Source organism: Lethenteron reissneri, chromosome 5 (genome assembly GCF_015708825.2).
Source record: "Lethenteron reissneri isolate LAM-NWPU_2019-01 chromosome 5, ASM1570882v1, whole genome shotgun sequence".
In the NCBI taxonomy this organism is placed as follows: domain Eukaryota; kingdom Metazoa; phylum Chordata; class Hyperoartia; order Petromyzontiformes; family Petromyzontidae; genus Lethenteron; species Lethenteron reissneri.
This window is the reverse complement of record NC_083783.1, coordinates 3,537,637-3,551,672: the sequence shown is the minus strand read 5'-3', so window position 1 is coordinate 3,551,672 and position 14,036 is coordinate 3,537,637. Positions and strand designations below refer to the sequence as shown.

The following is a 14,036-nucleotide window of genomic DNA, read 5'->3' as shown; positions in this document are numbered from 1 at the left end:
TATAATGTGTGGTGTGTGTGCTGTGTTGTGCTGTGTGTGCTGTGTTGTGCTGTGTGTGCTGTGCTGTGTTGTGCTATGTGTGCTGTGTGGTGTAAATGTGTGGTGTGTGTGCTCTGCCATGTACCCTGTGTTGTGCTGTGTGTGCTGTGTGTGCTGTGTTGTGCTGTGTGTGCTGTGTGGTGTATAATGTGGTGTGTGTGCTGTGTGGTGTATAATGTGGTGTGTGTGCTGTGTGGTGTATGTGTGGTGTGTGTGCTCTGTTGTATACCCTGTGCTGTACTGTGTGTGCTGTGTGGTGTATAATGTGGGTGGTGTATACTGTGGTGTGCTGTGTGATGTATAATGCATGGTGTGTGTGCTGTATAATGTGTTGTGTGTGCTGTATAATGTGCTGTGTGGTGTATAATGCATGGTGTGTATGCTGTGCCGTGTACCCTGTTGTTGTGCTGTGCCACACAGGTGGGGCCGACTGTTGGATCGTGACTCTGGAGGAGCGGGAAAAGCACCACCATCTCTTCTACAGCCTCTCCCCAGCCGGCGGATTCATCACAGGCACGACCTCGCTCCGTCTCCGCACAGCACCTGCTGTCAACGTGCACCAACGTTGGCCATTCCCAGGGCTTAGCCCAGTGTTCTTCACTCACTTTCAGAGGGGGGCCACTCTGGCCGATAAGACATCATCGGTGTGAGGGCCGCCACTCATTTGAAACCATTGAGGCTTTGACTGCAGCACGATGACGATGATGATGATGGGCGTTTTCACTTTTGTGTCTTGTCGGGGGCCGCACGTTAGGGCCTGCACGGCAGCCGGAGGCGTCGGTGTGAATCTGTTCGTGATGTGAATTAGTGAAAGCCGAAGTGCCTCATGTAGGTGTGTGAATTCTCCCCCCCCCCACCGGGGTCACTCAGGGGTCAGAGATACCGAGCAGAAACTACCGCCTTTTGGCGTCATCTGGTCCAACAGCATGTGAGACTAGGCTCTAAGGAAAGCTGTCTCGGGTGTGGACCAATCAACATCAAGGACAGTGCATACATTATCAGAGTTATGTTTTTTTTGTTTGCATTATGACTGCAGGTATTGTGGTCAATGCAAATATGACTCTTTGTAAATAAAGGTGTCAGTTTTGTTGCCAGATAAAAGGGTAAAAAAACAATTGTCAAACCACTGAGAGTTTCGGTTCAAGTCTGGGTTTCAGTCGCCACCGACTCCTCCGGCTTTCCGACTTGCCCCTGCACGTTCCGAGGTTATTGAGTACAACTTTGACGTAGGGCAATAGCTGATGACTTCCCCACAAAGCAGTACCGATTTTATCGACCTCCGTTGAACGATGGGCTGAGACAACTCCCCAAACAGGATTTGACCTTGCCTTCCGATTGTGAGCCACTCGCTCTACCATTGAGGCACCCGAATGCAAAACCAAATTTAACGCAGCGATGAGTTCTTGTTTTCGATGTAAAGCTTTCGTGACTGCAGGGATTCATCTTCTTGGTTCTTTCGGTAAAGTCACGTAGACAGACCTGGTCTTCACCTGAGGACGGCTGCTTGCGTTGTGGCCGAAACGTCGTAAGAATTATTTTATTACGTTTTATTTTATTATTTTTATTATTTCCATTCTACGTGACTTTACCGAAAGAACCAAGAAGATGAGTTCTTGTTTTGTGCCGTCATTGGTGACCGGGCTGACACCATCAACTCGCTCCACTTGAGGATGCGGTTTAATCACAGGCGAGGGTTGAGACTTGGGATTCGATCTCAGTGGTGTTGGATCAGCGTTCATGACCTCTGGCTACGCACTGGAGTCCTTAACAGTGTCGCTGTGTGCGTGCGTAGGGAGCGCGGTGGTGCAGTGGCCAGCTAGCGCGCTGGACTACGATCGCCAGCGATCTTAGTTCGACTCCCGCTCACGCCCACAGTGAGGATTATCTGAAGTGGTACTGGGCCTCCCCTAGGTCGACTCAACCTCATATGAGTACCCGGTGCGATGTCTAAACATCGACAAGAGGGAGACAAAGGCAGCCGGGCCTGGTGCCGTATACCGGCCTTCGCAGCTGCTTACTTGCAGCAATTGCTGCAAAAGTGTGTTCGGGCTAGACGTGGGATCTTTGTTCTTTGGTTCTTTCGGTAAAGTCACGTATAAAGATAAAATAATAAATTAAATGAAATACTAGCATACGACGTTTCGATTGCAACACAAGCAATAATCATCAGGTATAGATTAAATAGAAACACAAATCTAGTATACTTAGAAATGTAATGTAATACAACAGAGAGTCGGATAACATAACAGTCAACACCCTATCTGGTTGATCTTCTTGGTTCTTTCGGTAAAGTCACGTAGAAGGGAAGTAATAAAATAATAAAAATAAAACATAATAAAATTATTCTCACGACTTTTCGGCAACGCAAGCAGCCGTCCTCAACGCAAGCAGCCGTCCTCAGGTGAAAACCAGGTCCGTCGAGGCGACAGAGACTCTGGCCGAAAAGCCGTGAGAATAATTTTATTATGTTTTATTTTTATTATTTTATTACTTCCCTTCTACGTGACTTTACCGAAAGAACCAAGAAGATGAATCCCTGCAGTCACGAAAGCTTTAAATCAAAACCTATCTGGTTGATTACGTTCTTCCTGAGAATGCTAAAATTTGAGAGAGAGATAGAACACAGAACCAGAAACATATAGACAGACATATAAGCAGACAGACATCACAGAGATACATAGAGAGAGCACAAACATAGGAACACAGAAACGTCGTATGCTAGTATTTAATTTAATTTATTATTTTATCTTTATACGTGACTTTACCGAAAGAACCAAAGAATAATTCCTGCAGTCACGAAAGCTCCAAATTAAGTGGGACCTTTGTCTTTGTGTGCGCACATGTAGGGGAGCAGGCACGAGGCTTCTTCCTGCAGTCCGGGCTGCCGCAGCTGGTGCTGGCGCAAGTCTGGTGAGTGGCCTCCCCGCCCCTCGCCGCGGATCTCGCTGATTTGCTGTCACCTGCCTTGACGTGCGTGGTGGATGTGTCCGTACTTGTCTGCGTGTGCAGCCCTTCGGTGTGTGGGGTTGTGTCTGGCTCGTGGCGGTGTACGATGCTGCGCGAGGTTGTGTGTTGCTGCGTGCAGGTGTGTGTGGTGGTATGTTTGTGTGTGACGTGTGTCCGTGCGGCCGCGTGTGACGTGTGGCCGCGTGCAGGTGTGTCCGTGTGTCCGTGTGTGACGTGTGTCCGTGTGTCCGTGTGTCCGTGTGTGACGTGTGTGGTGGTATGTTTGTGGTTGTGTGTGACGTGTGGCTGCGTGTGACATGTGTCCGTGTGTCCGTGTGTGATGTGTGTGGTGGTATGTTTGTGTCTGTGTGTGACGTGTGTGACGTGTGTGACGTGTGTGACGTGTGTCCGTGTGGCCGCGTGCGTGTGTAGGGCCCTCGCGGACGACGATCGCGACGGCCGCGTCGACCTCGTTGGCTTCTCGGTGGCGATGAAGCTCATCAAGATGGCCCTGCTGGGCCACCCGCTGCCCGTCGCGGTGCCGCCCATCACGCTGCACTCGCTCACCGGGCACGCCCATGGTGAGCTCGCCGCTCGTGAGCTCGTCGCTCGTTCCTCAGCGCGGGTCTTCGGTGCTCACCCCTAATTGTGGCGTGTGGTGTGGGCTCGTGAGCAGAGGTCGCAATCGGGTACCCGATACCCGTACCCTACCCCATACCCGGCTACCCGTACCCGGCCGGGTACGGGTACCCGTTTGCGACCCTGGTGCGGCCAGGTACTGGTACGGGTAGACCGTGAGTCACTGGTGAGTAACTGTTTGTCACTCATTTCCCAACGTCTTGTCTCTTCTCACAATTCAAGTTCCTAGAATCAACCCACCCGCGCCTGCAACATGGCTTCATCCCAGAGGTCGCAATCGGGTACCCGATACCCGTACCCTACCCGTACCCAGTCGGGTACGGGTAGAGTACGGGTACGGCCGGGTACGGGTACGGGTACCTGTTTGCGACCCTGGTGCTGCCGGGTACGGGTAAGGAATCAAAACCCGTTAGCGACCTCTGCTCGTGAGTGGCCAGCCAGCGTGCGCTTCTTCTGTCTGATGATTTTACAAGTGTCGGCGAACCTCCCCCATCCCCGCATCTTCTTTGAAGGTGTCTTGACTCACGTGGACAAGGCTGTGAGAGCATTGTACATGCACTGTGGTGATCACGTGACACCTACGCAGTGCATGATGAGAGTCGTGCCTTGCTGCTGTTTGTGAGCAGCACACCTTGACCCACTCACCCACCCACCCATTCATTCACCGACTCACCAACTCGCTCACCCACTCACTCAGCCACCCACTCACCCACTCACTCATCCACTCACTCGATCACGCACTCACTCACTTGCCCGTACCTCCGCGTGCTGTTCACCCCCCTTATTCGCTCTCCAGCCTGCACGTCGCGTTCTCCTGCAGCGACGGCGCTACTCATCGTTGACAGGAAGTGTGGGACATGTTGGTGGTGTTTGTAGGGAGGACAGCAGCTGCTGCCCCTTGCCATCTCTCCCCCGGAGTGGCGCCGCCGCAGCCCATGCTGCCCGGCTCAGCGCACGCCGTGCCACCCTGCGTCTCTGTGGGGGAGGGGCCGACTCACGCTCCCGCGTTCCCAGTGTCTGGTGAGACCTCCTTTGCCCTGCTCATGTCTCTGTGTGTGAGTGTAAATGTGTGGAGTGTAAATGTGTGGGGAGCGGTAGTGTAGCGGTTAGCGCGCTGCGCTACAAACTTGGCGACCCGAGTTCGATTCCCGCTCACGGCCAACACCAGTGACGATTATCTGAACCGGTCCTGGGCCTCCCCTAGATCGACTCGACCTCAAATGAGTACCTGATGGCGATGTGTAAATATCGCTACTGGGGAGACAAAGGTGGCCGGGCTTGTTTCTGGCCAGCCATCCCCTTCGTGTGCCGTGCCGGCCTTCATAGGTGATACTCGCTAACAGCACTTGCCCCATCAGTCTGTTAAGGCTTTTCAGGGGGTCTTTGTCTTTGTGTGAATGTGTGAGTCTGTGTTTGTGTGAGTGTCTGTGTGTCCGTACAGTTGTAGGGAATTCCAACAGGACCTATATCTTATTGACCTGGTCAAGGCCTATGATACCATCAGTGGGCTTGGGCTTTGGGTTGTTCTTCGTGCTTTTGGAGTCCCTAACTCTCTGTTCACAATCATTAAGGACCTTCATGATGGTGGACAGGCCTGGGTAAAACTATGTGGCCGGGAGTCGGAGCCATTCCCTGTTCACCTTAGAGTGTGACAGGGATGTCCTACGGCTCCCATATTTTACATATTTTTGATCACGTAGTTCGTGAAGTCTTCAATGGCTGTACCGGAGGAGTTTCCATCTGGTACAGATACAATGGGAGACTGATTGATGCCCGGGAGCGGTCAAGGGATGGCTCCCTATTAATCAACCATGTTATGTATGCTGATTATCTGGCGATTGCTGCTCACTCAGAGGATGAGTTGGAGGTGCTGCTGCTGAACCTGGAGCATGCCACTAAGAGGTGGGGCCTTACCATCAGCCCAACCAAAACTGCCTGGGTATTTGTGCCATCAAACACTCCACCCCCACAACTCTCAATTGGTGATGGAGCAGTTGTGGAAAAAGTGGAAAGTTTTCCATTCCTGGGCAGTGTGCTCATGACCAGCTCCGGTTTTACAGAAGAGGTCTCACTCTGAATCAGTCGAGCGGCATTATCTTTTCATCGGTTGCATAACGCTGTGTGGAAGCTACCTGGTCTGTCGCTCCACACCAAGTTTCGAGTCTTCTTAGCCACGATCATGCCCGCCCTTCTTTATCTTGTGAAACGTGGACCCTCCAAATGGAACATCTTCGCTGATTAGAAATATTAAGGCTGACCTGCCAACAATCGATCCTGGGTTTAACCAAGTTGGATTGTGTGAGGAGTTCACAAATCCTTGAAAGATCTGGACAAAGCCCCATCGGTGAGCTCCTCCGGCCATCTAGGCTGCGTTGGCTGGGTCATGTAGCCCGCATGCCCAGCCACCACAAGCTTTTGTTTGGCCGGATCGAGTGGGCTAAACGGGCGCGGCACGGGCTAGAGAAGAGATGGAGTTATGTAATACGGGAGGATGTGGAGCTGAGTGGACTTGCCGATGACCGGTACCAGCGGTGTCAAGATCGGCCTCTGTGGAGGAGGCTTGTGAAGGACGCTACTGGGCAGTTAGAGGCAGTCGCCCTCCAACAACAACGGAGGGTGGAGGAGCGACGCTCACAACAACGAGCGGAGCGCCGGGTGGCTAAAGCACAGCATGTTGGCACAGTAGGGGACACAGGTGGTGCATCGGCCAGTCATCTCAGTCACTTGACCCATGGCACCTGGGTCTGTCCTGTGACCTGCCAGCGGGCGTTCCACACTTTACGTGGCTTTAAAGTGCACATAGCCTGGCACAAGCGCCGTGGTGACGTCACCACCACTTAGTTCCGAATGGCGGTTGTTGTGTAAGCATATGTGTGAGTGTCTGTGTGAGTGTGTGTGTGAGTGTCTGTGTGAGTGTGTGTGTGAGTGTCTGTGTGAGTGTGTGTGTGAGTGTCTGTGTGAGTGTGTGAGTGTCTGTGAGAGTGTGTGTGAGTGTCTGTGTGAGTGTCTGTGTGAGTGTGTGTGTAAGTGTCTGTGTGAGTGTGTGTGTGAGTGAGTGTGTGAGTGTCTGTGTGAGTGTGTGGTGTGTGTGAATGTCTGTGTGAGTGTCTGTGTGATTGTGTTTCGGGGGTGGTGCTGGCCACCCACCCTCTCGTGTGCCGTGACGGCCTTCATAGGTGCTACTCCCTAACAGCACTTGCCCCGACAGTCTGTTGAAGGCTATATGGGGGATCTTTGTCATTGTTTATGTGAGTGGGTTTCTGAAAGTTGGCATGGTAGGGAGCACAGGTGATGCCTTTGCCAGTCTTCCCAGTCAGTCAACATATGGCACCTGGATCTGACCCATGACCTGCCAACAGCGAGCCTTCCACACTTCACGTGGCCTCAAAGGGCACCTAGCCTGGCACAAGTGCCGTGGAGACATCACCGCCACTTAAGTGGCGAATGGTGGCGGTTATTGTTGTTGTGTTTTTCTTTGTGCGTGTGTCTGTTTCTCTCTGTATCATTTATCTGCGTATGTGTGCATTTGTGCGTTTCTCTCCGCGTGTATTCTCCCTGTATCTCCGTATTTCTCGGTATTGGAACGCATTCACGTTTCCATTGTTCAGATCGTGTCATCTTAAGGGATGTAGGAAGTGTCTGCAGTGTGGACATGAACAATGGCAGGGGAGGGAGGGTGTTGACAGTACGGATGGCTGGGGGGGAAGTGAGTTGCAGACCCCTCGGGGCAGCACAAGAGAACGTGTGACCTCCCAAGCACTCTGACAAGAATGCAAACCGGCATCACAATCGTCGTCAGTCACCGGCCGTGATCTATCCACCGCTCGACGAGGGCCTCCCCGAGCCTTGCGGCGTGTCGCCGGGGTTGCTTTGCCGTGCTGCACGACGCCGAGAAGTGTCGGTTGGTGAATGCGGTCGGCGTGGATCCGGAAGCATAGTACCGTGCAGCAGTGGATGTGGTTGCACTTCCTGCTACTGCTTGTAGCATCGCCCCACGGCAGCAGCCGACAGCAGCGGCTTTATACATGGTCACTACCACCATCACCACCATCATCATCACCACCATCATCGTTGTCACCATCATCGTCACCACCATCATCATCACAACCACAACCACCACCACCACCATCGTCACCACCACCATCATCATCGTCACCACCACCACCATCATCGTCACCACCATCATCATCGTTGTTACCATCATCGTCATCACCACCATCATCGTCGTCACCACCATCATCGTCGTCACCACCATCATCGTCACCACCACCATCATCGTCGTCACCATCATCATCGTCACCACCATCATCACCATCATCGTCACCACCATCATGACCATCATCATCACCACCATCATCCTCACCACCATCATCATCATCACCATCATCATCATCGTCGTCACCACCATCATCATCGTTGTCACCACCACCATCATCGTCACCACCACCATCATCATCGTTACCACCATCATCGTCACCACCATCATCATCGTTGTCACCATCATCGTCACCACCATCATCACCATCATCATCATCACCACCACCATCGTTACCACCACCATCATCATCGTCACCACCACCACCATCATCGTCACCACCATCATCATCGTTGTTACCGTCATCGTCATCGTCACCACCATCATCATCATCGTCACCACCATCATCGTCACCACCATCATCATCATCGTCACCACCATCATCGTCACCATCACCATCATCGTCATCACCATCATCATCGTCACCATCATCATCACCACCATCATCGTCACCACCATCATCATCGTCACCACCACCATCGTCATCATCATCATCATCGTCAACACCACCACCATCATCATCACCACCATAATCGTCACCACCATAATCATCATCATCACCGCCATCACCACCACCATCATCATCACCATCACCACCACCATCGTCACCACCACCATCATCATTGTCGTCACCACCACCACCATCATCGTCACCACCATCATCATCGTCACTATCACCACCACCAACACGATGTTTATCATCGTCGTCATCACCTCATAATAATAATCATCTTTTGACACTCCACTGCCCCTCCTGTGAAGGTTTCGTGGCTTGTTAGACAAGTTGGGATTGTGGTCTGGGTTGTGGCTCAACGGACTGATTCCTCCATTGTTGGTGCCTTACGTTTTGGTGGCATTTCATTTGTTTATACATTTGTAGTTTTTGCACTTGCTCGGCAGTAGCCACATAGAAAGGATTTGGCCCTCATGTATAACTAGCTTTTTTGCCCGTCCAAGGACGGGTGTATTTTGCAGTGAATCTGAAATATTCAACGGAAAAATTGTTTAGCTCATGATTATTAATGAGGGGGGGGGGGGGGGTTGCCCCATGTGGAGTGACGTCACCCGCTAATGGTTATTGGGGAGGGGTGCGGCATGTGGAGTGACGTCACCCGCTCATGGTTATTGTGGAGGGGTGCGGCATGTGGAGTGACGTCACCCGCTCATGGTTATTGGGGAGGGGTGCGGCATGTGGAGTGACGTCACCCGCTCATGGTTATTGTGGAGGGGTGCGGCATGTGGAGTGACGTCACCCGCTCATGGTTATTGGGGAGGGGTGCGGCACGTGGAGTGACGTCACCCGCTCATGGTTATTGGGGAGGGGTGCGGCATGTGGAGTGACGTCACCCCCTCATGGTTATTGGGGAGGGGTGCGGCACGTGGAGTGATGTCACCCGCTCATGGTTATTGGGGAGGGGTGCGGCATGTGGAGTGACGTCACCCCCTCATGGTTATTGGGGAGGGGTGCGGCATGTGGAGTGACGTCACCCGCTAATGGTTATTGGGGAGGGGTGCGGCACGTGGAGTGACGTCACCCGCTAATGGTTATTGGGGAGGGGTGCGGCATGTGGAGTGATGTCACCCGCTCATGGTTATTGGGGAGGGGTGCGGCACGTGGAGTGATGTCACCCCCTCATGGTTATTGGGGAGGGGTGCGGCATGTGGAGTGACGTCACCCGCTAATGGTTATTGGGGAGGGGTGCAGCATGTGGAGTGACGTCACCCGCTAATGGTTATTGGGGAGGGGTGCGGCACGTGGAGTGATGTCACCCCCTCATGGTTATTGGGGAGGGGTGCGGCATGTGGAGTGACGTCACCCGCTAATGGTTATTGGGGAGGGGTGCAGCATGTGGAGTGACGTCACCCGCTAATGGTTATTGGGGAGGGGTGCGGCACGTGGAGTGATGTCACCCCCTCATGGTTATTGGGGAGGGGTGCGGCATGTGGAGTGACGTCACCCGCTAATGGTTATTGGGGAGGGGTGCAGCATGTGGAGTGACGTCACCCCCTCATGGTTATTGGGGAGGGGTGCGGCATGTGGAGTGACGTCACCCCCTCATGGTTATTGGGGAGGGGTGCGGCATGTGGAGTGACGTCACCCGCTAATGGTTATTGGGGAGGGGTGCAGCATGTGGAGTGACGTCACCCGCTAATGGTTATTGGGGAGGGGTGCGGCATGTGGAGTGACGTCACCCCCTCATGGTTATTGGGGAGGGGTGCGGCACGTGGAGTGACGTCACCCGCTCATGGTTATTGGGGAGGGGTGCGGCATGTGGAGTGACGTCACCCGCTCATGGTTATTGGGGAGGGGTGCGGCACGTGAGGTGACGTCACCCCCTCGTGGTTATTGGGGAGGGGTGCGGCATGTGGAGTGACGTCACCCGCTCATGGTTATTGGGGAGGGGTGCGGCATGTGGAGTGACGTCACCCCCTCATGGTTATTGGGGAGGGGTGCGGCATGTGGAGTGACGTCACCCGCTAATGGTTATTGGGGAGGGGTGCAGCATGTGGAGTGACGTCACCCCCTCATGGTTATTGGGGAGGGGTGCGGCACGTGGAGTGACGTCACCCCCTCATGGTTATTGGGGAGGGGTGCGGCATGTGGAGTGACGTCACCCGCTAATGGTTATTGGGGAGGGGTGCGGCATGTGGAGTGACGTCACCTGATAATGGTTATTGGGGAGGGGTGCGGCATGTGGAGTGACGTCACCCCCTCATGGTTATTGGGGAGGGGTGCAGCATGTGGAGTGACGTCACCCGCTCATGATTATTAATGAGGGGGGGTTGCCCCATGTGGAGTGACGTCACCCCCTCATGCTTATTGGGGAGGGGTGCGGCATGTGGAGTGACGTCACCCCCTCGTGGTTATTGGGGAGGGGTGCGGCATGTGCAGTGACGTCACCCGCTCATGGTTATTGTGGAGGGGTGCAGCATGTGGAGTGACGTCACCCGCTCATGATTATTAATGAGGGGGGGTTGCCCCATGTGGAGTGACGTCACCCGCTAATGGTTATTGGGGAGGGGTGCGGCATGTGGAGTGACGTCACCCGCTAATGGTTATTGGGGAGGGGTGCGGCATGTGGAGTGACGTCACCCGCTAATGGTTATTGGGGAGAGGTGCGGCATGTGGAGTGACGTCACCCGCTAATGGTTATTGGGGAGGGGTGCGGCATGTGGAGTGACGTCACCCGCTAATGGTTATTGGGGAGGGGTGCGGCATGTGCAGTGACGTCACCCGCTAACGGTTATTGGGGAGGGGGGCGGCATGTGGAGTGACGTCACCCGCTAATGGTTATTGGGGAGGGGTGCGGCATGTGCAGTGACGTCACCCGCTAACGGTTATTGGGGAGGGGTGCGGCATGAGGAGTGCGCGGCCTTCTTGTGCGTCAGTGTAAATTTCCACGTGGGGCATGAATATTAATGAAGGGGGGGGGGGGCCTCTTTTGCAGTGACGTCACGCACGGATGTAGCACTGTGCTGCCTAGATTTATTTTTTACCATCACTATCTGTCAAGTAACATCATATTTTAAGCGACTTTGGGTAATAAATTATTAAATTCAGCTCGACCTTCCTCTGCGTTAGTGTAAAAATCCACCCACTCATGAATATTAATGAGGGTGGTTGGGCCTCATGTGGAGTGACGTCACGCGAGGGGGTGGGCCTCATGTGGAGTGACGTCACGCGAGGGTGTGGGCCTCATGTGGAGTGACGTCACGCGCGGGACGGACAGACATTTCTGGGTGATTATAGTAGGTAATTAATGTGTGGTGTAGTGGGATGCACTTGGCATGAATGGTGCTGTATGAATTTCAATGATTATCATCGTGATCATTCTGAGCCAGCTTCTATTGCACGGTGTACAGAACAAGAGGGTTGGTGGCTGTGGGCTGTGGCTCCCTCTCACGTTGAGCAGTTCACACGAAAGGTCTGCTTCATCCTACACGGCCCCTCTGGGGTTTGGGTCTTTACAGTCGAGCGAGCGAGCGAAGCGCTTGTAGGCACGTCAGGAATTCAGGTGCAGTCAGAGAGTGGGTTGGTGAGTAGTCGAGCGAGTGAGCGGGTGGGTGAGTGGGTGGGTGATTTAGCGGGCGGGTGAGTGGGTCGGTGAGTGGGTGGGTGATTGAGCGGGCGGGTGAGTGGATGGGTGATTTAGCGGGCGGGTGAGTGGGTCGGTGAGCGGGTGGGTGATTGAGTGGGCGGGTGAGTGGGTCGGTGAGCGGGTGGGTGATTGAGTGGGTGGGTGATTGAGTGGGCGGGTGAGTGGGTCGGTGAGTGGGTGGGGCGGGTGAGTGGGTCTGTGATTGAGTGGGCGGGTGAGTGGGTCGGTGAGTGGGTGGGTGATTGAGTGGGCGGGTGAGTGGGTCGGTGAGCGGGTGGGTGATTGAGTGGGCGGGTGAGTGGGTCGGTGAGTGGGTGGGTGATTGAGTGGGCGGGTGAGTGGGTCGGTGAGTGGGTGGGTGATTGAGTGGGCGGGTGAGTGGGTCGGTGAGTGGGTGGGTGATTGAGCGGGCGGGTGAGTGGGTGGGTGATTTAGCGGGCGGGTGAGTGGGTCGGTGAGTGGGTGGGTGATTGAGTGGGCGGGTGAGTGGGTCGGTGAGCGGGTGGGTGATTGAGTGGGCGGGTGAGTGGGTCGGTGAGCGGGTGGGTGATTGAGTGGGTGGGTGATTGAGTGGGCGGGTGAGTGGGTCGGTGAGTGGGTGGGCGGGTGAGTGGGTCTGTGAGCGGGTGGGTGATTGAGTGGGCGGGTGAGTGGGTCGGTGAGCGGTTGGGTGATTGAGTGGGCGGGTGAGCATGTGAGCGAGTGAGTGATAGAGCGGGCGAGCGAGCGAGTGAACAGGTTGTGGCTGTGTCAGAAAACGCAGGCAACGGTCGAATCTGTCGCAAGTCAAGTGCAAGAACATATTTGTTCACATCAGCCGATGCTCGAGGTGGAAAACGATCGGCCGGTGGTTTTTATTTTAGTCGCAATCCAGAGCTGTCACTGCGAAGGGCCCCCGGGGCCGCGGTTGCGTGCCGAGCGGCGTGCCGATCGGCGTGCCGATCGGCGTGGCAGAGACGTTTGTGAAAGTGCTTTAACGAGTGACGGCGCCGCTCGGCAGATTCGTTCCTGGAGCGGCGCAGGGAGAACATGGAGCGAGGGGAGGCGGAGCTGCAGCGGAGGCGGGAGGCGCTTCGCGAAGCGCAGCGCAAGGAGGAGCAGGAGGAGATCGCTCGGCAGACGGTGAGGGACTGTGGTGTCGTTTTCTTGGTTCTTTCGGTAAAGTCACGTAGAAGGAAAATAATAAAATAATAAAAATAAAACATAATAAAATAATTCTCACGACGTTTCGGCCACAACGCAAGCAGCCGTCCTCAGGTGGAGAGTCTGAATGTCAGACTCTGTCTTCTCGACAGACCTGTTCTCCACCTGAAGACGGCTGCTTGCGTTGTGGCCGAAACGTCGTGAGAATTATTTTATTATGTTTTATTTTTATTATTTTATTATTTTCCTTCTACGTGACTTTACCGAAAGAACCAAGAAGTTGAATCCCTGCAGTCACGAAAAAAGCTTTAAATCGAAATTTAATGTGGTGTCGTTGTTGTTGTTGCCTTGGTGTGGTCTGGCACTGTTCCTGCCGTTGTTTTTAATGCCTCTCCCAAGCTTGGGAATTGATGTACTTGCGCAGTTATAATTTATTTATTTAAGGGCCACCTCGTGGCGAGATGTTATCGCCCTCGCCTGGTATGCAGGAGGTTGTGGGTTCAATCCCGAACCAGACACCTGCTGCTTTATATTTGGAGTCTCTCTCCCTGTGTTCGCGTGGATTTTTTTCTGCGGTTTGTCCTTCGACATTTACAAACCTGCGTTTCGTGTATTTAGATTATTTAGCTGCTGTAAATTTCCACATGATAAGCCGCAACTTAGTTGAGCAATCATTTCTCGCCAGGTCGCTTCTAAACACATTCCTCCTGCAGAGGGAGCTGGTAGGAACGTTGTGTTGCTCGGTCAATGGCCTGCAGGGTCAACGGCGGCGTGGTGTATTCCGCAAATATGCCCGACTGTGAGGGCGGGCACAAGCCGGCGTGAGCAGGTTAAACGTTGAGTTTTATAAGGGC

The 14,036-nt window shown here is 53.9% G+C and overlaps 1 protein-coding gene across 1 annotated transcript in view; it reads left to right on the top strand.

Moving 5' to 3' along the window:
* Positions 1-14,036, top strand: part of LOC133351389 (intersectin-1-like) — a 34,691-nt gene that overhangs the window by 6,881 nt on the left and 13,774 nt on the right. Inside the window, exons 2-6 of the mRNA XM_061566545.1 lie at positions 460-552; positions 2,886-2,949; positions 3,418-3,566; positions 4,501-4,644; positions 13,040-13,161. Of these exons, the coding sequence (XP_061422529.1) occupies positions 460-552; positions 2,886-2,949; positions 3,418-3,566; positions 4,501-4,644; positions 13,040-13,161 (572 nt within the window). The remainder of the gene's footprint in view (positions 1-459; positions 553-2,885; positions 2,950-3,417; positions 3,567-4,500; positions 4,645-13,039; positions 13,162-14,036) is intronic.